Source organism: Colobus angolensis, unplaced genomic scaffold (assembly GCF_000951035.1).
Source record: "Colobus angolensis palliatus isolate OR3802 unplaced genomic scaffold, Cang.pa_1.0 Scaffold176, whole genome shotgun sequence".
Classification (NCBI taxonomy): Eukaryota; Metazoa; Chordata; class Mammalia; order Primates; family Cercopithecidae; genus Colobus; species Colobus angolensis.
The window spans coordinates 1,519,670-1,544,593 of record NW_012114888.1 but is presented as its reverse complement, the minus strand read 5'-3'; the positions used below and the strand labels follow the sequence as shown (position 1 = coordinate 1,544,593).

General features: G+C 36.8%; 1 protein-coding gene across 9 annotated transcripts in view; it reads right to left on the bottom strand.

The window, feature by feature from the left end:
* Window positions 1–24,924, bottom strand: part of KDM6A (lysine (K)-specific demethylase 6A) — a 153,187-nt gene that overhangs the window by 79,250 nt on the left and 49,013 nt on the right. For 8 of the 9 annotated variants that reach the window (XR_001001438.1, XM_011938662.1, XM_011938664.1 and 5 more), the window contains exons 3-5: window positions 23,945–24,003; window positions 14,297–14,417; window positions 326–380 (exon numbers count right to left, since the gene is read on the bottom strand). Coding sequence is in view for 7 of the 9 variants with exons in the window: in XM_011938662.1 (XP_011794052.1) it covers window positions 326–380; window positions 14,297–14,335 (94 nt within the window). In the remaining 2 variants the exon portion in view is untranslated. The remainder of the gene's footprint in view (window positions 1–325; window positions 381–14,296; window positions 14,418–23,944; window positions 24,004–24,924) is intronic. The other variant, XM_011938668.1, reaches the window with a different exon arrangement.

Sequence of the window (24,924 nt, the reverse complement as noted above, 5' to 3'; positions counted from 1 at the left end):
GGATGGTCTGGATCTCCTGACCTCGTGATCCGCCCGTCTCGGCCTCCCAAAGTGCTGGGATTACAGGCTTGAGCCACCGCGCCCGGCAGTGAAGATACTTTTAATTCAACAACTCACTTCACTGGCCTATCTATTTTAAACACAGGCTGTTCACAATATCTGGTCTTGCAGGTTCCATTTGTGTAAGTAGCCATGGCAACCAATACAGTTATATTAAACAATTCTAAAAGAAAAAATTGCACAGAATTTATCACTAACATTATTTTTATTTGCCATGAAGTGATCTGAATACATGTAGAAAACTACAGTACTTAATAATACTTACTTTCAGCATTGGACAAAGTGCAGGGATTACAGTCAACCAAAGCTAACTGAAAATGCTGCAAGAGGAGAGTGAGAAAATTAATGCACTCAATTTAGAGTCACATAAAAGCATCTTAAGATACTTTTCAGGTATGTAAGGTCTAAAATAATAATAAATACATGCTGTGCAAATAAAATACACTAGCCTACTAACTAGAAATACTTTGAACATTTACTGCTGACAACTGACATGCTGTGGGGTTATTTTCTTGAGAAAACTGAGAATAGAGAATTTGAAGAAGAATTAATTTTATCAAGTTATCCTATGTATACTTTTATTTATATGAAAAAGGTGAAGATTTTTAAGTCAAGTAAACAGGAAGTGTTATACAACAGTTTAAATAGAGAACATATCACTATTTTTAAAAATCCAAGTCGAAGTCTGATGGTATTGTCAGAACACCACTGCTTATCTCAAAATGAGACATGGACTTCTGAAACAAAAAAATCACTATGAGAATTGTCATAGAGGGTAAAACTTTCCGTCTTTACTGATCTTTCAATAATCACTGTACTTAAGTGCCTTTTAAAATAGCCTGTGTCCAAGTTCATCTACCAAATATAACCGTCCTTTTACAATGTGACAATATATGTATAGAATTTGTAAAATTTCCCAGTCAACAATAATATACTGTTATATAACTATACTAATATAGTATCCACTTGTAATAGTATCATATAAGCACATTAACATCAATGCATAACACTAATTTTTAGGAATGCATATTATCAAGAACACTGGGTGACATTTAATATCTAGTTTATCAACATTAAACAAGGTAGATAAATTAAGACAAACAAGTAACAGAGTTGGTATAAAATCTACGTTAAAAAAGATGAGTAAATCTTTTTAAACTCTTCTAAATAACATTCCTACAAATGTATATTCAAATTTTCTGAGCCTCTACAAATTTTTAGCATTAAAAGTAATTAACAAAGTGGAAAGCATTAAAAAAATGACCACAATAAATTCATTCCTATCCACAATCCAAAAATCTAAAGAGTTACCGATGTTGGCTACCCAAAATTCACAAGGAAGGAAAAATTAGACATCATTTGGTATGAGCACTGGCTATTATTAATGTATTCATTCAAGAATGTCTCTTGGCCAGGCACGGTGGCTCACACCTGTAATCCCAGCACTTTGGGAGGCCGAGGTGGGTGGATCACCTGAGGTCAGGAGTTCAAGACCAGCCTGACCAATATGCTGAAACCCCATCTCTACTAAAAATAAAAAATTAGCCGTTCATGGTGGTGAGCGCCTGTAGTCCCAGCTGCTCAGGAGGCTGAGGCAGGAGAATTCCTTGAACCCGGGAGGCGGAGATTGCAGTGAGCTGAGAGCGTGCTACTCCACTCCAACCTGGGTGACAGAGACTCCATCTCAAAAAAAAAAAAAAAAAAAGTCTCTGATGTGCATGCATGATTAGGCCAGCCAACACTTATAGTATTCTTAAAACTTAAAGCTTATTACATCTTCTGAATGGGTAGATTACTAACAAATGACTGTGACCCGTAAATGTTAAATGTTTAATTTATCCAACAAGTATTTATCAAGAGCCTATAATGCCCTAAGGACAACGCAGACACTAGGGATGCAATGGTCAACAAAACAAAAGTGAAAAATCATTTGCCATGGTTGATGGAATGAAAAAAATCTAACATTTGAACACTTTGAAAACTGCTTTTATTTTCCCTTGGCCTACTAAGCAGACTACGTCTTCACACATCCATTTAGTGTGCTACCACAGCAATGGAAAACAGACTATTTTAAAACGTTTCAGTACTATGAAAGCAAAGCATGCTTTATAATCAATTGCTTTCCTCTAGACAAAAAGAGCAGAAGAGTAGTCACACATTCAGACTGTACTACATCTCTAAGTCTAATCTGTCCTGTAAGCATAAATTAATATTTAGATAGATTCTTAACTGAGCCATCAAAGGATACAAACTGAAATGAGAAGAAACAGCCTTCAATATGGCAATATTTTAGTTTTACTATTTCGCTGAAACCCCACAAGGAAGAATAGAGATGCAGAATTCAAATAGCCTAGCCTACATTTCATCTATCAGTAATTCAAGATTCCGCAATGAAACCTGGCAGGAGTATTTCTTGACCATGTTTTGTGTAATTATTAAGCAATCTTAAAGGCAGCAATTAAGTTACTGATGCACTATTTCAAACCCACAACACTATGAAATACCAAACATTTCCAAACATAGGAAAATTACTCAGCAAGAGAATACACATTAGTTGGGCACAGTAGCTCACGCTTGTAATCCCAGCACTTTGGGAGGCCGAGGCAGGCAGATCACCTAAGGTTAGGAGTTCGAGACCAGCCTGGCCAACACGGTGAAACCCCATCTCTACTAAAACTACAAAAATTAGCCGGCATGGTGGCGGGCGCCTGTGGGGGAAAAAACGAGAATCCGTTTCAAAAAATAAAAACAAAAAAAACCACAAATGAATACACATTCAAAAGCATCCACTATGAGAATGAAAGAACATACAGAATAATTACTAAGTGTTCATAAGAAACTAACACCATTCTACATAAAGAAAAACACTGATACGCCATTCAGCACTCTCAAGAGAGATGAAGAACCAGGGTGGGGATAACATGACCACAAAGCCTCATTTCCAGGACCTAAACCAGATGCAAAATAGATGTACCTATTAACATATACACCAGTATAAAGGACTATCAATTATGATAACCAGCCCACAAACCTGAAAATACCATGGTAAAATATCCAGCACCCTTCCCTGCAACCAACAGAGGCAGCTAGGAAACATCTGTGCCTCTCACTGAAACACTGCAGTGCTGAAACTGGCTACTGCTGTGTGAAATAATTATTATGCAGAAGAAGCCTCTGCAGTTCAAAGACTATATACAAACCTGAAGGCGGAAAGCAGTCTACAGAAAATTAGTTTCCAAGCAAGAAGATTTACTTATGACTTTTTTTTTTTTTATGTTATAGAGATTTTCTTTTCATGGAGCACTTCTGGTCCAATTTAACGCAAGGTTTGATTCATTACTATTTCTGTTGACATCTTTATCACCAAAGTCACCTTTTGTTTTAAAAGCCTTCAACGTGTTCAATATTTCAAAATAATGTTATAGTATTTTGCCTAATACAGCCAATGAACTTTATTTCTATTGGGGGGGAGAAATCTATATTCATGTAATTAACACATAAAACTTGAGTTTCAAGACTTTATTTCCCTTTAAATTGTTTTATTTCTAGGTGTATATAGTCTGATTATCTCATGAATCTTTTCACTTGTAGAACCCTTCAACTGTATTCCCAATCCCGAAAACAAGCAATGGGATAATTTTTTGCAATTGACAAATTATGTATTTAGTTATAAGTAATTAATTTGGAGCAATGTTTCGATTCCAGTACCAATCTAGAATGTTCTGATTCAGTGGGTTGTAGGCAACAACCTGCAAACCAGAAAAAAGCTTATACAAGTTATTCTAATATACAGAGTTAAACCACACTATTCTACTTTGAAGTTTTTAAATTATGTGCTTGCCCCAGAAACCTTTATTTCAGACTACATAAACAAGGTATGTGTAGTTGATACTGCTATTTCCAATTAAGGTAGACACATGGCATTTTAGGACTGACACGCTGGCAACCAGCTTTTACCAGCTTTTCTCTATGCCAGGCATGCCTCTATGGCTATTCACCTACAGAATACAACGTTCACTGAAATTAATGCCTTAATAGGATTTTAAAAATTTTAACCTGCTCTGAGAATACACAGAAAAGACAACTCCATAAGAGAATCCAAAAAGATATAGAGGAGGAAAGTAAGAAATGAGTTGCTTCAGGCTGAGGAAACCACTGAAGTTATTTTTACAGAGCATTATAAAACAGCGTTATAATGACCATTTAAGTGAGAAAAGGAAAGGTGTGCCAGGTACTGTTGCATGTCAAAGATAAATCATTTTTTTCTTATTCATTGTTACAGATTGCCACATTTCTAAAATTATGAATTTAGGGTGGGGCATGGTGGCTCACACCTATAATCTCAGCACTTCGGGAGGCCAAGGCGGGCAGATCACTTGAGGCCAAAAGTTTGAGACCAGCCAGGCCAACATGGCAAAACCCAGTCTCTACTAAAAATACAAAAATTAGCAGGGTGTGATAGCACACGCCTCAGGTGGCTGAGGCATGAGAATCGCTTGAACCCAGGAAGCCAAGGTTGCAGTGACCCAAGATCGCGCCACTGCACTCCAGCATGGGCAACACAGTGAGATTTTGTCTCAAAAAAAAAAAAATAAAATTAATATTAAAAAATAAAATAAAAGTATAATTTGAAACCAACAAACTTGATTCCTAAAATGAATAGTCTATGGGTAAGAATAGGGAAATGCCTTAGAATGTCATGGTACTTACTTTAAAAATGTGGTCTCTAAAATAAGATACAGAACTGAAATTGGTTACGTTTTGGTGGGGCTTGTAAGCCATGTTCCTGGTCAAGATGATGTGACTGAGGTTCTCCCAAAGCCCTCAAAACTCAGTTCTGATTCTCTTTGTAATACAAGGTTATTACAACTCTTTCCAGGAGGGAATCTACTGCATACCAATAACTTGCTAATAGCTAACAAATCGTAACGATCTTCACTCAAAAAAGAGGCTTCTTTTTTGAAGTTTACCAGCCGGTCTCTTCTAAAAATTTCTTTAACAAAAAAAAAAAAAGAAAAAAAAAGAAAAAGCAAGACAAAACACACTGTACACTGAAGACGTTCAAAATCTTAGTTCCAGCTCTTCTTTTTGGCTCCAGATTTCTATCTGTGTACATGAATATCTGATATCCCTCAGGTACCTCCAAATCAATTTACTCCCAAATGACTTATCTCCATTCAGAGCCTTTTCACCTCTTAAACCCAAAACCGGCTGCTACTTTATTTATCCCCTACTTTTTAACATAGTAAAGTGGTCTGAGCCCGTAAATGGGGAATCTCTTCCCACATCAAGTCAGTTAATAAATCTCTTTAAGATCTCTAGGATACATTCATTACCTTGCCCCCATCCATCCTATGAGCAACCATTTATCTTACAGCTCTTGCTCATCTTTCTTCCTGCAGCTGTATCCTACCTAGTCTTCCAACTCTTCATTTCTATCATACTTTATAAAAGTATAGGTATGCAACTGACTAGAAATTTTTAAAAACTGGTCCTAGTTTGCATCTAATCTATGCACACAAAATGATCAGAATAATGAGTCAACTTAATTTCCAAGGTATTTCTATCTAGTAAGCAATTTGCATTCATATTAGAGTGAGACTGAAATTTGCACTGTAGAATATCCTTTTAAAACATAACCTTTTTTTTTTGTTTTTTTGAGACAATCTCACTCTGTCGCCCAGGCTGGAGTGCAGTGGCGCAATCTCGGCTCACTGCAACCTCGACCTTCCCAGTTCAAGTGACTCATGTCTCCGCCTCCAGAGTAGCTGGGATTACCGACACACGTCAGCACGCTCGGCTAAATTTTATATGTAATGTATTTATTTATTAGATGAGGTTTCGCTCTTGTTGCCCAGGCTGAGGGCAATGGCTCGATCTCGGCTCACTTTAACCTCCGCCTCCCAAGTCAAGTGATTTCTCCTGCCTCAGCCTCCCAAGTAGCTGGGATTACAGACACCCGTCACCATGCTGGCTAATTTTTTATATTTTTAGTAGAGACGGGGTTTCATCATGTTGGCCAAGCAAGTCTCAAACCGCTGAACTCAGGCGATCCACCCGCCTCGGCCTCCCAAAGTGCTGGGATTACAGGCATGAGCCACTGCGCCCAGCCAAACAACCTTTTTTTTAAATGTGACAATACAGTGACTGCTACATAAAGCTGCCTTTGAAGACCAAATATCTGTAACGCCCTTAAGTTGTTATAAGGTAGCACCAGAAATCGCTTTTTAATTAGAAATGACTTCTGTAGTTAAAAACATACTAGAAGAGGCCGGGCGCGGTGGCTCACACCTGTAATCCCAGCTCTCAGGGAGGCAGAGGCGGGAGGATAGCTTGAGCTCAGGAGTTCGAGACCTGCCTGGGTAATATAGCAAGACCCTGTTCTCCACAAAAAGGGGAAAAAAAAAAAAAAAAGACAAAAATATACTAGAAGAGAGAAAACTGTAACACAGGGAACCTGGAATCACCTTAACTCCTCAGTTTCAAAGAGAAAGAACGGTGCTACTGCACATATATGAGCAGCCATGTACTTTTCAAACACGTATTTTGCAAGTATTGAAGTATTTCGGCCGCTTTTACTAATTCACACTTGAAGGCATGCTATAGAACTCAGTGCAGAAATAATATCAAACAGAAAAACAAAATTGGAGAGGCAGAGAGAAATAGAGAAAGCATTAAGTGGCCAGATAAATTAGGAGGTTGCCTCATATCAGAAACTATTATCTAGGAAATTGGTAAAGTACAAGCTGATGAGTAGTAGAAAGAGAAAAGAACAGGGAAAGGATGATTTTTTTCTACAAGTGAGAAAAAATAGAAAACAAAATAAACAGCAATGACCATCCTCTGCCAAAAGGAACAGTGGTGTTACACTCAGGTGAAACTGAGTTGTACTGTCAATGACTGAAACGAAAAGGAAGATTTAAATCAAAGAAAATAAACTGGCTTGCAGTTTCCTCAATCATAATCCAATCTACTGCTAACCATAAAAAGCCAAGCAAAATCTGACTATATGAATTTTATGTATAAAGAACCAACAGTCACACCGGAGGAAGAAATACAGTGTAACTAATACTAAAAAAGAATGTTCTTCTTTTCTTAAGACAACCAGAATAGTGTGCTAATATTTTTTGGTATCTGCCTGGTGGTTTATCCAAAAACAGTATGTATTAAGAATTGCTTCAGTGAAGCACTTTAAATGTTAAATATGGTAGCAACGAAAAATGATATTAATTTGTGGATTTGGCCCTAAACTTAGTGATGTTGCTGTTGCTGTTACTCCAGTAAGAAAACCATTAAATAAAAAGTACAGGCCAGGCGTGTTGGCTCACGCCTGTAATCCCAGCACTTTGGGGGGCCAATCAGCACTTTGGGAGGCCAAGGCCTGAGATCACCTGAGATCAGGAGTTCAAGACCAGCCTGACCAATACGATGAAACCCCGTCTCTACTAAAAATACAAAAATCAGCCGGCTGTGGTGGCATGCTCCTGTAATCCCAGCTACTCAGGAGGCTGAGAGAGGAGAATCACTTGAACCCAGGAGGCAGAGGTTGCAGTGAGCCGAGATCGTACCATTGCACTCCAGCCTGGGCAACAAGAGTAAACTCCGTCTCAAAAAAAAAAAAAAGTACCAAAAAAGTACCAAAAAATAACGATTAGGCCTCACCATTTTTACATCCCAACCAATTCCTATGAAGTCTATGAAGATTCTACAAATGCACCTTCCATGATAAGCCAACACTATGCAGATCCTTTCTTGAAGAATTTCTTTCCCTTCCTGGTCCCATGCTCTAAGCCAAATCTCAGGATAAACACCAAATCTTATGGTTTTATAACTACCACCAATTATTCCAAGCTGTTGGGGGTGGGGAGAGGATAGGACTTTTCTAATCCCCTAAGAAAACTGAGTCATATGAGTGAGATGCCTTCCTCCATTCTTTCTCTCAAATCAAACCACTCAAGATTAAAATTTTCAAAATGCCAGCTGAAAGAGGTGAGAGCTATTGAGCATCATAAAGGAAATAGGGCAGAGCAAGTACGGAGAAATAATAGCAACTTTCTTTTGTCTTTCAGAGATGGTGCAGGTGTGTGTGTCTCACGCTATGTTGCGTGTGTGTGTGTGTGTGTGTGTGTGTGTGTGTGTGTGTATGTCTCACTATGTTGCCCATAGACTACAGGCGCCCCACCACGCCCGGCTAAATTTTTTTTTTTTTTTCCCAGTAGAGACAGGGTTTCTCCATATTGGCCAGGCTGTTCACGAACTACTGACCTCAGGTGACCCACCCGCCTCGGCCTCTCAAAAGTGGTGGGATTACAGACGTGAGCCACTGCGCCCAGCCCACAATATTTTAATTATATGAAACAAATGATCTGTGCATTCTACATGAATAAAATAATAAAAGACAGGAGGCATTTCAGATTTCAAAAGTGGTTTTTAAAAGGAGGTACATATAGATGATCCTGTCTTCATGTATTCCTTCTGCCTAAATATCTTGGCATCAAAAAAATTACAATAAAATTCCTGAGTTTATACAGGGTAGAAGATCAAATGAGACACCTGGAAATGAAGTAGTTCCTAAAGAAGAGTATGGTACAAAGACAGTGGAACTGCTACTTCACTCAGAAGTTTCATGTCGAGTATAATAAGATGGGAAACATACTGAATGAATTGGTGAACTGAGCCATCTGGAAAAAACAACTGCAGTGTCTGTATAGAAAAAAATTCTGTTAAGTGATGATGAATAAAACCAGCTTTTTTTCTTTTCTTCAAATTTTCCAGCCTGTTCTATAAGTAGGCATTTTCTCATTTTATAGCCTCTTCCATTTTATTTATCTACTCATTTAACAAACACCAACACCCGGTAAAATGGCAAGCTAACACACAAGTCTCATTTGAGTTCAACCCATTTCCTTTGAAACATTTACTGTTTTCATAATTCTCATCTTCCCATCCCGTTCACATTAACTCCTTCAATCAGCACTTACCATATCCAAATACCAAATTATAAAAGGGGACTTATATTGGCATCTCAGCCAATGATCTATAGGTTTCCATAAAAAAGGCACCCTCTTTAGTTACCTACCTTTAAAATCCCAAAAGAGTTCTAAGTTGACATATTTTAGGAATATTTAAATATGTAAACATTACGGAAATTTCCTATATAAGCTTCATTAAATAGATGTATAGGCATTAACTGACTGAAGAATAAGGGTGTCATTGTATCTTACTCTTCACATGGAGGAAATAATTTTAATAGTCTGCCAGGATGTGAAAATTAGGGCCATTATATAAAACTATTTGTCAACAGTAATATCCTTTTGTTGAAGTTATGGTAGCACACTGCTTCAAATATATACTGAAAATAAGTAACTGTCAATAATATCATTAAAGGATAATGAAATAAAAATCCTGAATTAGGCTGGGCATGGTGGCTTGCACCTGTAATCCCAGCACTTTGGGAGGCTGAGACGGGTGGATCACCTGAGGTCAGAGGTTCGAGACCAGCCTGACCAGTATGATGAAATCCCGTCTCTATTAAAAATATAAAAATTAGCTGGGCATGGTGGTGCATGCCGGTAGTCCCAGCTACTCGGGAGGCTGAGACTGGAGAATTGCTTGAATCTGGGAGGCGGAGGTTGCAGTGAGCCGAGATCACACCACAGTACTCCAGCCTGGGCAACAGAGTGAGACTCCGTCTCAAAAACAAAACAAAAACAAAAACAAAACAAACCCGGAATTAACTGTATGGCATTAACTAGGCAACCAAACCCACCTTGGGGGGATATTAGCTGAAGCAGAGAAGAAAAACAAAGTACCTGTCACCCTGAAATGGACTCTAGTTCAGATAATATTAAACTAGTTCACAAATTAAGAATTGGTATCTCTACTGCTCACTAAACACATAAAATCTTTATTGGTCAATTTAATGTAAAAATAACGCCATATGAGTATAAAGTTTGCTGAGCATTAGCTTCGCATTTCTGAGGATGGGCAGAGAGACAAAAATACAAGGATTAAGTTCTAAGAGAGGAAAATTTATTTCTCCAACAGTATCTCTGCTGGCCCCAAATTATGGTTGTTTTACATGATAGATAACTAAGACTAAAGAAGGGCTGAAACAATTCATTTGTAAGATATAAATTCTAGAAGATAACATCAGAAAAACTCTTCTAGACATTTGGCAAAGAGTTCATGACCAAGAATCCAAAAGCAAATGCAACAAAAACAAAGGTAAGTAGATGGGACCTAATTAAACTAAAGAGCTTCTACACAAAAAAGAAATAATCAGCAGAGTAATCAGATAACCAATAGAGTGGGAGAAAATGTTCGCAAACTAGGCATCCGACAAAGGACTAATATCCAGAATCTACAAGGAACTCAAACAAATAAGAAAAAAAAAAAAATCCCATCAAAAAGTGAGCAAAGGACATGAATTGAGAATTCTCAAAAGAAGATATACAAATGGCCAACAAACATAGGAAAAAATGCTCAACAGCCCTAATGATCAGGGAAATGCAAATCAAAACCACAATGCGATACCACCTTACTCCTGCAAGAATGGCCATGATTTAAAAATCAAAAAATAACAGATGTTGGCGTGGATGTGGTGAAAAGGGAACACTTTTACACTGCTGGTGGGAATGTAAACTAGTACAACCACAATGGAAAACAGTGTGGCGGTTCTTTAAAGAACTAAAAGCAGAACTACCATTTGACCCAGCAATCCCACTACTGGATATCTATCCAGAGGAAAAGAAGTCATTATATAAAGAAGACACTTGCACACACGTTTATAGCAGCACAATTTGCAATTGCAAAAATATGGAACCAGCCTAAATACCCATCAACCACTGAGGGGATAAAGAAAATGTGGCATATACACCATGGAATACTACTCAGCCAAAAAGGAAGGAAATAATGGCATTCGCAGCAATCTGGATGAAGCTGGAGACCATTATTCTAAGTGAAGTAACTCAGGAATGGAAAACCAAACATCACATGTTCTCACTTAGAAGTGGGAGCTAAACTATGACAATGCAAAGGTGTGGAATGAGATAATGGACTTTGGGGACTCAGGGGGAAGAGGGGCAAGAGGGTGAGGGATAAAAGACTGCACATTGGGTACAGTACACACTGCTCAGGTGATGGGTGCACCAAAGTCACAGAAATCACCACTAAAGAACTTTACCATGCAACCAAACACCACCTGTTCCCCCAAAACTAGTGATATGAAAATAAAAACACACACACACATATATTCATCTTTCTATCAATCATGTGGGTGACTATAATTATTCTAGTTCTTCAAACACAGAGAAAATCAAGAGTCAGAAATCTTACCCAAGGTCACAAAGATATGTGGCAGGGTCAAAGTTTTGAAAACCAAGTTTGTTTGCTCTGAGAGCTGTTTACACAGCACCAACACAGAATTTCAGAGACACATTTTGTGAGAAAGTTATCACCAGTGACAGAAACAAAACAGGAGGCCCTACAATTTATTTCATGTGTGGGTGAAAAAAAAGGAATCTATTATGAAAATACGCTGTATTTAAATAGTTTACCATTCAAAAAGTATTATACATACTTGGGCAGAGGGAAAGGAAATGGGGTAGAGAAGATCTGATCTGTAACGGACAGATTGTTCACACCACTCCCCATACCAAAATATCCTTTTTACCCAACCTATCCCTCCATTGGATAACAACTACTTACAGATTTGAACACTGCTCAAAGACTGGGCATAACTGGTCTAAGAGCAACCACATCTCCTTTGATAAGAAATCAATTAGGAATGGCCATGTGGCCTATTTCTGGGCAATAAGATGCAAGGTGAAGTATTTTTGAAGAGATCAATAGGCAACCAGGATCTTTCTCCTACATGAAATGATCATCATTGTTTACTATGCACTTACATGCCAGCATTATACTAAGCACCTAAGCCACTGCTCTATAACATCTTTTTATATGAGATATGAAAACGGATGCATTTCACTTTGATTGCACCTGGCAACCATCTTATATGAAAGAGAGCAACCAGCCTTTAGAAAAAGCCAATACAAAACTGAGAAGAAAATGAATCCCTGATGAAACCTTGGTATCGGTTGAATCAACCAATCCTGAAGGCTAGACTTCACATACGAGCATATTTTTAATTATTTTAACAAATTTGAGTTGGAGTTCCTGAGGTTACAGCCTAAAAAGCATCTATAGCAACACATTGTGCTAAAAAACAGCTTAATGTTGTGAAAAAATCATCAGAGGTTCCACATTTATCCAGATGAAGGTGAAGTATTAGAAAAATGAAAAACCACCTAAAGGGGGATATCATTCCTTCTATTCCTACCTTCACTTATTCTGAATGCTAAGCACTTTAGTAATAAACTAAAATACCTCTTCCTCTTTGACTAAAAATGTTCATGCCCAAATTCTTCTTAAAATAGATAAGGAATACTAGAGAGAGGGCTGAAAAAGTCAACGTCAGGATGAGATAAAAATCAAACGAAACCTTCACACTCTAGGGATGAGAAATATCATGGACTCGTTAAGGTAAAAGTCCCCCCAAAAGAAGGCTGCCCCCACTTAAGGCAATTTTGCTAAAAACACCATGACTTGACTTTTTAGACTTTCTACCTGGACAAATAAAAGTGGTATGCAGGAATGTTCCCACCAAGCGTAAGTAGAACACTTTCAATCAGCCATGAAACACTGTTTCCTTTGATTAAAGGAGATTTTAAATATCGCCACCTTCATTTAAATGGAATTTTGCATCTTTAAAATTACTTAAGGTATCACTGTACTGATACATGGATAGTCACACTCCATAATTTGGGACACATCTGATTGCTTTTCCCTTCAAATGTATTTCCTAAGCAACATTTACCAAACTGCTACCAAAAACACTTCTGCAACATAATAAGCATGTTGTAACAATATTGTGAAATACTTAAGTGTTTATTCTGTACTATAAGACATTTTAAGAGTCTTTGATAGCTAATAGAAACTGCAAAAAAATGTGAGACAGCTTTATAAACTTATTTTCCAGTTCATATCCACTGATGTCCAACAGTATGGTGTCAAAAATGCTACTACTCTAAGCTTGAGGAAAAGTGGTAACTTCCAGGCATCCCTCTTTCTCCATACTACTTGCACTTACCCTGGAACCTATTCCTAGACTGCACTTACCTTCAACCACTGTGTGATCTAAATTCTTCACAATCTACTGTTTTTAGTGTTTTTGGTTGTATCTCCCTCTCTCTTTCACATCACCAGCATTGTCTTTTAACTCATGTAAGGTAAAAACAGTACTTGCATAGTTTTCTACTTTAAAAATCTAGAACAATTAGACACGCTTGAGTACAGTTTTTTTTATATTTAACCTTCAGTAGTTCCTGATTAGTAAGCTGAAATTACAATCTACTTGAATGTCATTCTTTATCTCCCCAACCACCCCTCCATTAGAATCAAGATAGTCTGCAATGGAGATTCAGAATACAACCACCATTATAAACAATAATCATAAATTCACAAAAACTTAAACTTTTTCCTAGAACTGCTACTCCTTTCAAAACGTAATTCCTCTGTTGGGCAGGAAAGCACTATTTTCAGAAAAAGCCCAGCAACACCTAAATTGATGGTTCAGATAGCACAAAAAACTCAGTGAAAAATGAAAAACTGGAGAAATATCAAATTTCCATGGATAGGAAGTTAATCAACAACATATCATCTTTTCCCAACAATGTTTATGCTCACAAACCAACAGTCCAAACGCCTTACAGAGAACATTCTTTTTTCTAATTTAAATATAAGATGTGCTTCTGCTGATAGAAGCACTGAGACCCATGGAAACAGATAGTCAATGATTGGGTCACAGATAAACATCCATTCAGAACCATTCAGCTGGTTCTGAACTCTACAGTGGCAAATCATTTCTAGAGGAGTTATTTACATATCCAAACAGATTGAAACCTTCACCCTTTTCTGATTACAGATCTTAGTTAAAACTATTTTTTTAAAAGTATAATTGTATAATGTTACCATGGAAGTCTTAGCATAACTACTTTGTACCTTGAAACTTTACTTCACAGTTGATAAACAGTTCTGTCACCTGAATTTTCAAATTTTCTTTTAAAGTGCCAATATAAATTCCAACATTTCTCAATGCTCTGATATTTAAGAACAACAAAAACAAAAAAACCCCACAAAATTAAACATTGTATCTTGAAAAAACCCAACAACCTACCTTTAAACTAGACTCATAGTCTGTGTTCACTTTGAACATAAGCCCAAGTCGTAAATGAATTTCCTTGGCTCGACAAAAGCTGGGATCAACATAAAGCACCTCCTGAAATGCTTTAATTGCCCTGAAAGAATATAGACATAAGATATCTTAACTTTTTAACACGTGCATGAATTCTTGCTTGGTAGTACATTGAAACTTCTGTTTTATGCAATATTGTTTTAAAGGACATGTCGGTTTTATAAAAATGATGTTAACAAATACTAAAAAAGTAAAACTGAAAAGGGGCATATGGATCTTTTTATAATTAAATGTATATAATCTAATTTGATATAAAGGGGAAGGAAGATCAGTTGAATTTACTCCAAATTATTCAAACAGACAGTATTTCATGGTTTAATCAAATTATCAGTATAAATAACTGATTTCACTGTTTCTGAAATTTCCTAGGGGAAGACAGGGTGGGGCAGACAGGAAAGTTTTTAAGGATATGGATTAATCTTGTTTCTAGTCTACTCTGTAAAAATAAGTCTTCTTTCTAAAATTTTACATTTTTGTCTTTCATATTTAGGCATACAAACCACCTGTACCTTATCTTTTATACTATGTGAGGTTAAGAGACAGTCTTCATATTTTCCAAACTGATATCCAATAGTACCTGCACCATTTGTAGAAATGACCATCCTTACTCCAAAACTCTATGTTGCTACTTTGTCCTAAATCAAATATCCATATTTGTGTAGGTCTACTTCTCTATTCCATTCCACTTTTCTTTATCTATCAGTTTCATCTTTGCCCCAAATTCACAGTGTATCTTTTATAAAAGGTTTTGATTACTAATAGAACAAGTTCAGGGATTGGGGAAAGAAACACTTTTCACTGAATACGTTTTTATATTGTTTAATTTGACCATGTGAATGTATTATCAACTCAAAAATAAATATTAAAATAATGACAAAGAAAAATGTCTACTTTGAATTTTGAACGTTATATCAGATATAACAGTATATTCAGTATCATTTTAGGTTCTTCTACATGATTTAAAGCTTCTTCCAAGCACAAGCTAATAAATTCTTTGCAAAACTTTTAATCAATAATCTCTAGCCCTACAGACCTTAAAGTGGCTATTTAGAATCTTAGATGCTTGCAAAACAAAAACAATCTTTTGTATAAAATAGATCAAAACATCATAGCCACAAAATAGAGCAAAATAATACTTCATGTCTTTAGTAACTTTACTTTGATGGATTCATACATTATTTACTTCCCAAAAAATATGTGAATGGTTATGTACATGTTTACTATAAAATTAACAGTCCTAAAAGGTTGTGTTTATTGCAGATGGCAGTGAGGGGTGGAACACGGGTCTGGCATCAGACACCTTTACCCTGATTATGACAGTACTTAACTTTCTTCTGAAGGGGAGCTGGGTATCCATCTGTTAAGTGGATTTTTTTTAAGTAGGTGGGGTATGTGTGTGTTTTATTATCTGATGTATATAGGCTTTGAGGCGGAGAGGAGAGTTAAAGGACTGACAGGCAAAAACTGGTGAATCACCATTCTCATTTAAAGGCAGCTTCCTACTTATCTCAATCAATGTACACTTAGGGGTTGGGGCAAGTCACATGTTTGGAAAAGGCATCAAAAGGGTTAGGACGAGAACAACTGCAGCAATAAATGGTGCCAATTAAAACATATGGTGTGACTGGGAAAGGGCTTTTAGAAGCTTCTGGGGTGACAGCAGTATTTTATTTCTTGACCCAGGTGGTGATTACATGAATGTTTATTTTATAACAACATGTTAAGATATACACTGATGATTTATGCATTTTTCCATAGGTATGTTGTATTTTATAATAATAAAATTATGGATAATGTTTCTTAACCTTACCTTATGATATGACCAGAAAACTCTCTAATGGAATGGGTCAGAACTAAACAATGTCCACACATGCCAATAAACAACCCAGGCAGGCCTGAGTCAAAGATATGAAAGAAAAAGAATGCAAGTGGAAAAGAAGAAAGAAATAATAAAGAATTCAGGAGAGGAAAAAGGTATAACAAAGGGTATGTGAGCAAGAGAAGGAGAAGGAACACAGTACAAAAACAGCCCCTCAGGTGCAATATTTCCTACTCTCAGTTTCTATTTCTAGCCTTTTCCCTAAACATAGTATTTGTGGATGTGTCTTACTCCATCGGTGCCTTTAGCACAGACATCTTTTCCACTTAGTTCACAATGTCACACAGGTGCAAAGAAACATGAGTTTAACATGTTCTCTATGTCTGCTAACAAACTGGGGTTAAAAAAAACACACACTATTAATCTATAAGCAAAAACACATGTTCCAAATAACAGTCGTCTGGGTCTACGTTTACTCTTTAGGAACTATTAAGTGCCCAGGACAAGGTGCAACCTATAAATATAAAATCAAAGTTCTCCTTGTTGACCTTTCAAAGTTTATCTCTAATCGAAAACCTTATAGACCCAATCTTCTGCTTCTGTATCTCATTACTAGATTACTGAACTAGTCTCCTTAAGGACTTCCCTTGCTCTGCTCTGGCTTGTACATATTCCCTCAAACATGTGGCTCCTGCGATTGCCTAACAATTATGATACTATAAATAAAATCTCCATGTTGCACTCAAGATGTGTGAACAGTACCTATTCAACTCCATTTCCTCTTATTGCCCTATTATTGCTCCTCCTTAGATATGAACTGGCTTATCTCAGCAATTCTTAAATACTGGTTCTCTTGACTTCACTGCTTTTCCTTACTAATTCTCCTGATCTATAATATTTTGATTCTTCTGCTCCCCTCTAAACCCACTGTTATCGTCAAGACACACTACCCAAACCAGTCAACAACGATTTTTGCTTAGGGTAAAGCAGCAGTTAGGTCCACTTTACAATCAAATCATTTCATTCACTACCTATCAGTGTGCTGTCTCCAGTTTTTCCAAGTGTATTCCTTGAGGCCTGTATTTCTCTTCTATGTTTAATATCCTCAAATAATACAGCAAAGGGTTCAAATGTAATAGATGTTTACTGGTACCATCACGTTTACAGTTAATTGATAGGACTTCTTTACTGATCAGTTCTTCTCATCTAATACAAAACACATTATTCGAACATGTAAATTCATTTCCTTTTCTACACTTTTACCCATGCACCTCTCCTCTGTGCATCTTCAGGTTTCTCCATCCCAAGAAAACCAAGTAAGTAAATAAATAAGAAATAAAAACACTGGGGGAGGGGGAGAAGGAAGTCGAAGGGAAGGTGGATTTGGAGTTAAGAGTTTAGAGTTAGAGTTGAGGGAGTGGGGGAGTAGAGAAAATAAGTAACACTCAGATTACATTCTAATTTTGGTCATCAGCTTACCGCATTCATATTTCACCAAAATGCAGGTGGCCAGAACATGATCTCTATGGCACAAACTAGACTAAATCATCAACACATTCAATTTATGCTAACCTCAGAATTCTGACAGAGAATTTTAGAACATAAGAAATAGCTACCAGAAACCATAAATACTTTTATGATACAATCCCTGGAAAGGTTTATAGTTTTCAAATCCTTAAAGCATATTCTCTAATGAAACAAAAGAAATGCACATTGCTCTGCATGGTATCATTGGTATTTTTCTTAAAATCTGAAAAATACAGTTTTATATCATCAAAATAATTTCTATAGATTTTCAGTTTCAAGGTCTTTTTCATTTAATGTTTGCCACTGTCAACCATTTTAAAAAGAAAATGATATAAAGCTAAAACCTCAATAACACTACTTACAAAAAACATACACATGTGCTGAATATATTACACAATGGTCATTTTTAATAAGATTTCTACAAAGTCATTTTTTAAAGCCTCCTCTAAAACTACAGTAAAAATAATAGTATTAATATTCTTAGCACAGTTCCAGTACATTTGGAAAGACACATAATAAAACTTTAAGTTGGCTGGGCGTAGTGGCTCACACCCGTAATCCCAGCACTTTGGGAAGCAAAGGTGGGTGGATCGCAAGGTCAAGAAATCAAGACCATCCTGGCCAACATGGTAAAACCCCATCTCTACTAAAAATACAAACATTAGCTGGGTGTGGTGGTGCGTGCCTGTAGTCCCAGCTACTCGGGAGGTTGAGGCGGAAGAATAGCTTGAACCCAGGAGGCAGAGGTTGCAGTGAGCTGTGACTGCACCACTGAACTCCAGCCTGGTGATAGAGTGAGATTCCGTCTCTAATTAATTAATTAATTAATTAAAACTTTAAGTTCTCTGAGGCTAAAAAGCTGAACCGGAGATTTCTCTCAGAGATGTATGAAGGGATAAATCAACTAAAACCACAAATTTTCATACTAACGAAAGAATATTTTAGCTCTAATTTAGTTATAACACATACATACACAACACAGATATACATATATATTAGGAAATTTAGAAGTTGTCTCTAAATAATTAGAAACATTTGATGAAGCAAGAGACAGGTAAGATTTTAAAAGGTTGAGATGGAAGAAGGCAAAAGTCACACAGGTAAAAAAAAAAAAAAAAAAAGCTTCAGATGTTTTCAGGGAAACGTTAATACAGTGTGACTGGCACAAAGAATATATTAATATTTAGGGGACCAGTAGGCTAGAAGGATTATTTGAGGTTCAATCAGAAATGACCTTAAATGTGAGGCTAAATTAGAAATATCATACCCTGGATTATTCACACTGACACAGTTGCTAATATATCACCTGTCCTGGTTCTTTTCCCCTCTCTAGCCACTCTTCATCACTTCAGGAGTGGGATTATTTTCTTTCCCCTACCCTATTGCAAGATTTATGTTTTTATCCACAATTTCCCAGAAGCCTAATTAATCAAAGCCCTTCCAAAATTTATCTGGCAATCTATGTATCACTGTTTAAGTGTAACTTTATCAGAACTGTCTTAAATCTGCTACTTATTTTCCAAAATGGAAGTATATATAATAAACTCAAAACATGTTAACATCAACTGCTTAATTTCAATGGAAATATAACAGCATGTTTGTATCATGATAGCTCAAAAATACAATTAGATGTTTGCCAGGCTCCATGCTAGACAAGCCTCAGAATCAATGGTATCACCATGCATTAGGTCTATGTTGCATTATTCTTTCATTCCATCAAAAAGCTGTAAGAACATCATTAAAGCCACTATTCTTTTTCTTTCCTGAACCCAAAGCAGTGGCTATACAGGAGAGCAGAAATTCCTACACCCCTAAGAACACTTGTGACTAGTACAGTGCTATGAAAATGAATCCTACAGAAACTTTACACCAGGCTCCGTGGCTCACACCTATAATCCCAGCACTTTGGGAGGCCAAGGCAGGAGGATTGCTTGAGCCCAGGGGTTCGAGACCAGTCTGGGCAACACAATGAGACCTCATCTCTACAAAAAATACAAAAAAATTAGCCAGGCATAGTGGCTCAAGCCTGTAGTCCAAGCTACTCAGGAGGCTGAGGATCTAGAAGGATCACTAGAGCCCCGGGAGGTTGAGACTTCAGTGGGCCGTGATTGTGCCACTACACTCCAGCCTGGGTAACAGACTGAGACTCTCAGAAAAAAAGGGAAAGAAAAGAAAGAAAAGGGAAAAGAAGAGAAGAGAAAGGAAAAAAGAAAACTTTAGTAATTTGTTAATATTTCTGTCTTTCTGAATTCATTTCTACCTCATTCTCCTAATCCTTTTTGATGTCAAAGTAATAATTATCACATTTCCTTATTAAGCCTATCAATTATATTTGGGGGCTTAATTTCCAAAATCCTATGCCTCTAGCACAGTATCTCTTACATTTGCTGCCATAAGACCATTCTGATATTGATCAACAGGAAGAAGGAAAAAGGGTACAGGACAGAGATAGTTAATAAAGATTCTTAGGAAGATATATTGAGAGAGATGGCTATAAGCTGTATTAGGAAGAATGGTTTCTATTGTACTGACTTTATTTTTTCCCCCAACTATCTGTTTTTAGTCTAACTTTTCCTTGCTTTGTATTTCACTTACCCTCACCCTAGGATATAGGTTTCCTTCCAAAGGCAAGAAGCTCAGTTCAAGGTATCCCCGAGCAATTAGCCACCTTAATGAATAAGAACAAGTGAACGCAGGGGCTTGCATGCACGCACATGTAAAGGAATGGCTTTTTAGAGACTGGTTTCTAGCACTCTGCTGCATATATTTTACACTCTGCTTCTATGTCTTCCTTTATCCTTCTCGATATCTTTTAAGTTTGGTCCCAGATTACTGAGTAAAAGTAGCTGTTACCGTAAATCCAGTGAGGATGGAACAGCTGCATGGGCTCCTCTGTCTAAGAAGAGGCTGCAACTGATACTGGAAAAACTGACCAAATAATTATACTATCTAGAGCCTAACCAATAAAATCAACTCTGAAAGAAAAAATAGGTAGCATAACATGACAATAGGTTAACGATAACACTATAGTTAATAAAATTGCTCTCAATAATATTTTAAGTCACCAACTGAGACACACGTTGGTCACACACACTATCATAAAATGCTTAACCTCATCAAATGCCAACAGACACAATTAGCAAATATCACATTTTACTTAAATTATAAATGTACCAGAGATACAACACTCTGAAACATCATAGGCAGATTCTTCATACTGACAATACAAAACAAAAACCCATACTCATCCCTAGAAACATTTCTCAATAAATCCCAAAGAACCTGATATGTGACAAAAAATTCCTGATCCCAGTAATCAGCAAGTATCTACAAATAAAACATAAACATAGTTTTAACCTAAATAAGCTCCAATTAAGGCTGTACTCTAAAACTATCACCAAGCACCTACTCCATACTTTCTAATTTTATAGCTGTTAAAGAAGTAGCAAGTTAAAGCAAAAATGTGAGGCACAATTTGTGAAAGAACATTTGATTAGCAAGAGAAAAACACAGCCAGAGTGAATTCATAAGATAGGGTGTGAGATGTATCATTTTAGGAAGCAGCTATAAGAATTGAAACTCAAGACATGAGAAAATGACGGTAACCAGGACAGGATCAACAGAGCAGGGGGCATTTATTAATACAGACATTGCATTGTCCTTGTATCATTCGGTTTCATTTCCTAGGTCAACTGAAAAATATAGAAATCATATGTAGATAAGGAATCACAACTACAAGCTTGCTAACTTAACATGGCCATATGCTTATTAAAGCAATCAACATTTGTACTATTGACAGGTTCACCACACTACTAATTTTATGTTCTTAACCCCAGTACATAGAAAGGCTTACAAATTGCCACAGGTATGCAAAAACTGGCTGGTATGAGGTAGAACTGAAGAGTTCCTCACCTCAGGCTTCACCTAAATTATTTCTAGTTGGCCATAAAGATTATATCAATGTGCTCAAGTGAACAATGACAAATACTGATTAAATAATAACCGCCTATCAATCTTAAAACCTGGGGACAGAGTACAATAAAATATTTGATTGGAGAATATGGGCATAAACTTGCTTCTGCCACTCAACAGTTACGTACTACTGACTGACTGACACACACACCCCTGCTTTCTCCATCTACAAAATTAAAGGGGAAAAACTAAATTATCTCTAAGACCACTTCTAATTCTAAAAGTTTAGAATTCTGAATTCTATAAGTAGGCTATTAAAGAAACGGAAAGATTTTACGTCTTAATCTATTTTTGGTTTTAAATACAATACACTGAACATGAAGTTAGGAGGCTTTATTTAGGATAGTTTAAGAGAGAATAAAATTACAAAGTTTCTTCATAAAAATCAATTATACCTTTGTAAGATTTACAAAGAAAACCAGTGATCTAAATCATTATAATACACTATATACACACAGGTATTCTCTAACAAAGCAGTGCTTCCACACATGATCAAAAGTCAACAAGACCAAAAGCTAAGAGGGAAGAAAAAAGATACTAGGAAAAACCATCCATGTATAAAGTCTCCTCTTTAGGGAAACCATATAAAATCATTGTCAATGCATATGTAAACATTCTGTAATAAGTATTCAGGGTGCCCAACAGATATATGACAGAGTTGTAACATTTTGCCAAACACTCAATCACCTTCCTTTGGACTCCCACAGAATTCACCCGGGAGCTTAAAATTCTGGAGCACAGAAGGGACTCTGAAAAGGTCAGATACGCTAACAATAAAAAATGCCGCCAGGTGTGGTGGTTCACACCTGTAAATCCTAGCATTTTGGGAGGCTGAGGTGGGCAGATCACTTGAGGTCAGGAGTTCGACACCAGCCTGGCCAACATGGTAAAATTCCGTCTCTACTAAAAATATAAAAACATTAGCCAGGCATGGTGGCGGGCACCTGTAATCCCAGCCACTTGGGAGGCTGAGGCAGGAGAATCGCTTGAACCCGGGAGGTAGAGGTTGCAGTGAGCCAAGATTGTGCCACTACACTCCAGTGACAGAGCAAGACTCTGACCCTCTCCCCACCGAAAAAAAAAAAAAAAAAACTACATTGGGTTTACATTTCATAAAATGTGCTGTATCTCATTTGATCATCAAAACTCTATAGGAAAGCCATGTGACTACTATGTAGTTTTGTTTTTTAAACAAATGAGGAGGCCGGGCATGGTGGCTCATGCCTGTAAATCTCAGCACTTTGGGAGGCAGAGGTGGGAGCATGCCCTCAGGCCAAGGAGTTCAAGATCAGACTGGGCAACACAGGCGGAGGCCCCATCTCTACAAATAAAAACAAATTCGCTGGGCATGGTGGCATGTGCCTGTGGTCCCAGCTACTTGGGAGGCTAAGGTGGAAGGACCGCTTGAATACAGTAGATTGAGACTGCAGTGAGCAGCAATCGCACCACTGTACTCCAGCCTGGGCAACAGAGTGAGACCCTGTCTCAAAAAATAAATAAAATAAAAAATAAAAAATAAATAAACTAATGAGGAAACAGACCTAGAGAAGTTATTTAACTCTAGATCAAACTAAGTGGCAATGCTGTGACCAACAATACCAATCTTTCAGCTAAAACTATATATTTTCCCCCCCATTACCGCATACTATTGTCTGGTAAACAGAAAAACAACAATGGGGCAAAGGCCATAATATAACAGGGTACTACACTTTACAGTTTAGAAAATTTTACATATTGTTACTATTACATTTAATCTCCAACTCTGAAGTGGTACTATTCTAGAGAACTAAGAATTTATGAGTTGGTGCCTAGTTACTGGATATTGGAAAGTGCTATCTGGTATGTGGCAGGGAGAAGCGGTCAATCTCATCTAGAAATCTGAAAACTAGCCATCATAGACCATTTACCCACATATCTTGACTTCTGAGATCATAGTGATTTGCCAGTTCAAATAACTTGGGGAACACCAGTCCATAATGAATGACTGAGAAATTCCAAAAAGCTTTCTAATCTAAGCCTTCTTCAACAGAATCTTATACTAGATTCTTTCAGGAAAACATACAACTCTAAAAATCTAAGGTGAGTCAATACCCTTCAAGGAACAATCTAATCATTTCAAGAGATTACTGAAAAGTGTAGGTTTAATGACAGCAAATTTTGTATTTATTACACACACACACACAAAAATCAAGCACAAACAAAACAAGCCATTTACTGAAAACAACTGAATTACTGGCTTTATGTCAACTTACCACTGAAATGCATTATAATGGAAGTAGACCAAACCAAGACCATATAAAAAGGCAGCATTCTGTAAAGGAAGGGAAAAAGATTTTTAGGAAAAATACTTGATTCTAACATATATGATGTTATTACTGTAAAATATGGTATCCAAGATGTTTTAAGTCCTAAAACTCTATCATGCATTACAATATATTTTTAAAATATCAAAATAACAGTGATCAGATGGTACAAATTCCAATCAACTTAGAGAGGTATTCCAGCCCTGAAATAAGAATATTTACTAGCAGAAATTATATGGTCAAATCTAAAATTAAAAATCTATTCTTCAGGAATATGAAAATGCTCAGCTTATGTTATCCTATTCTCTCTTGCTTGTATCTACATTCTTTCTCTGGTTCTTTCTGCTTCTTGAACTGGATTTAATTTTATATTTAGTACTGCCAGGAAGGTAGCTATAATTCAAAGTAAATGCACAATATAAACCTAAAACAAATTTTAGTATTTAAGAAAAATAGTATCATGCCAATCATCACCTAGGCATTAACATCTTGTGCTTTAAATACCATTGACTCCTTTTGCAGTATGAAACAGACATGCGTCAACACTTATCCTGACTAACTTTGACCTCCGAACTCCAAATAGGAACCGGCTATTTATATACTTTATATTTATATAACTCCCTGTTTTTTTCTCTTTCTCTCTCTCTTTTTTTTTTAAAGAGAAAAGGTCTCGCTCTGTCACACCAACGCGATCACAGCTCACTGTAGCCTCAACCTTCTGAGCTCAAGCAATCCTCCCACCTCAGCCTCCCAAGTAGCTGGGACTAAAGGAAATGTGACACCATGCCCAGCTCCTACTCATTTTCAATAACAGCAAATGTTTGAGTACCTAGTATATGTTTTATCAATAACCAAGCAAATCTATTTTAGTAAACCTTCCCTATTAAAAAAGAAGGTAAAGCTTTCATACTGATCTGTGTGAACAAATT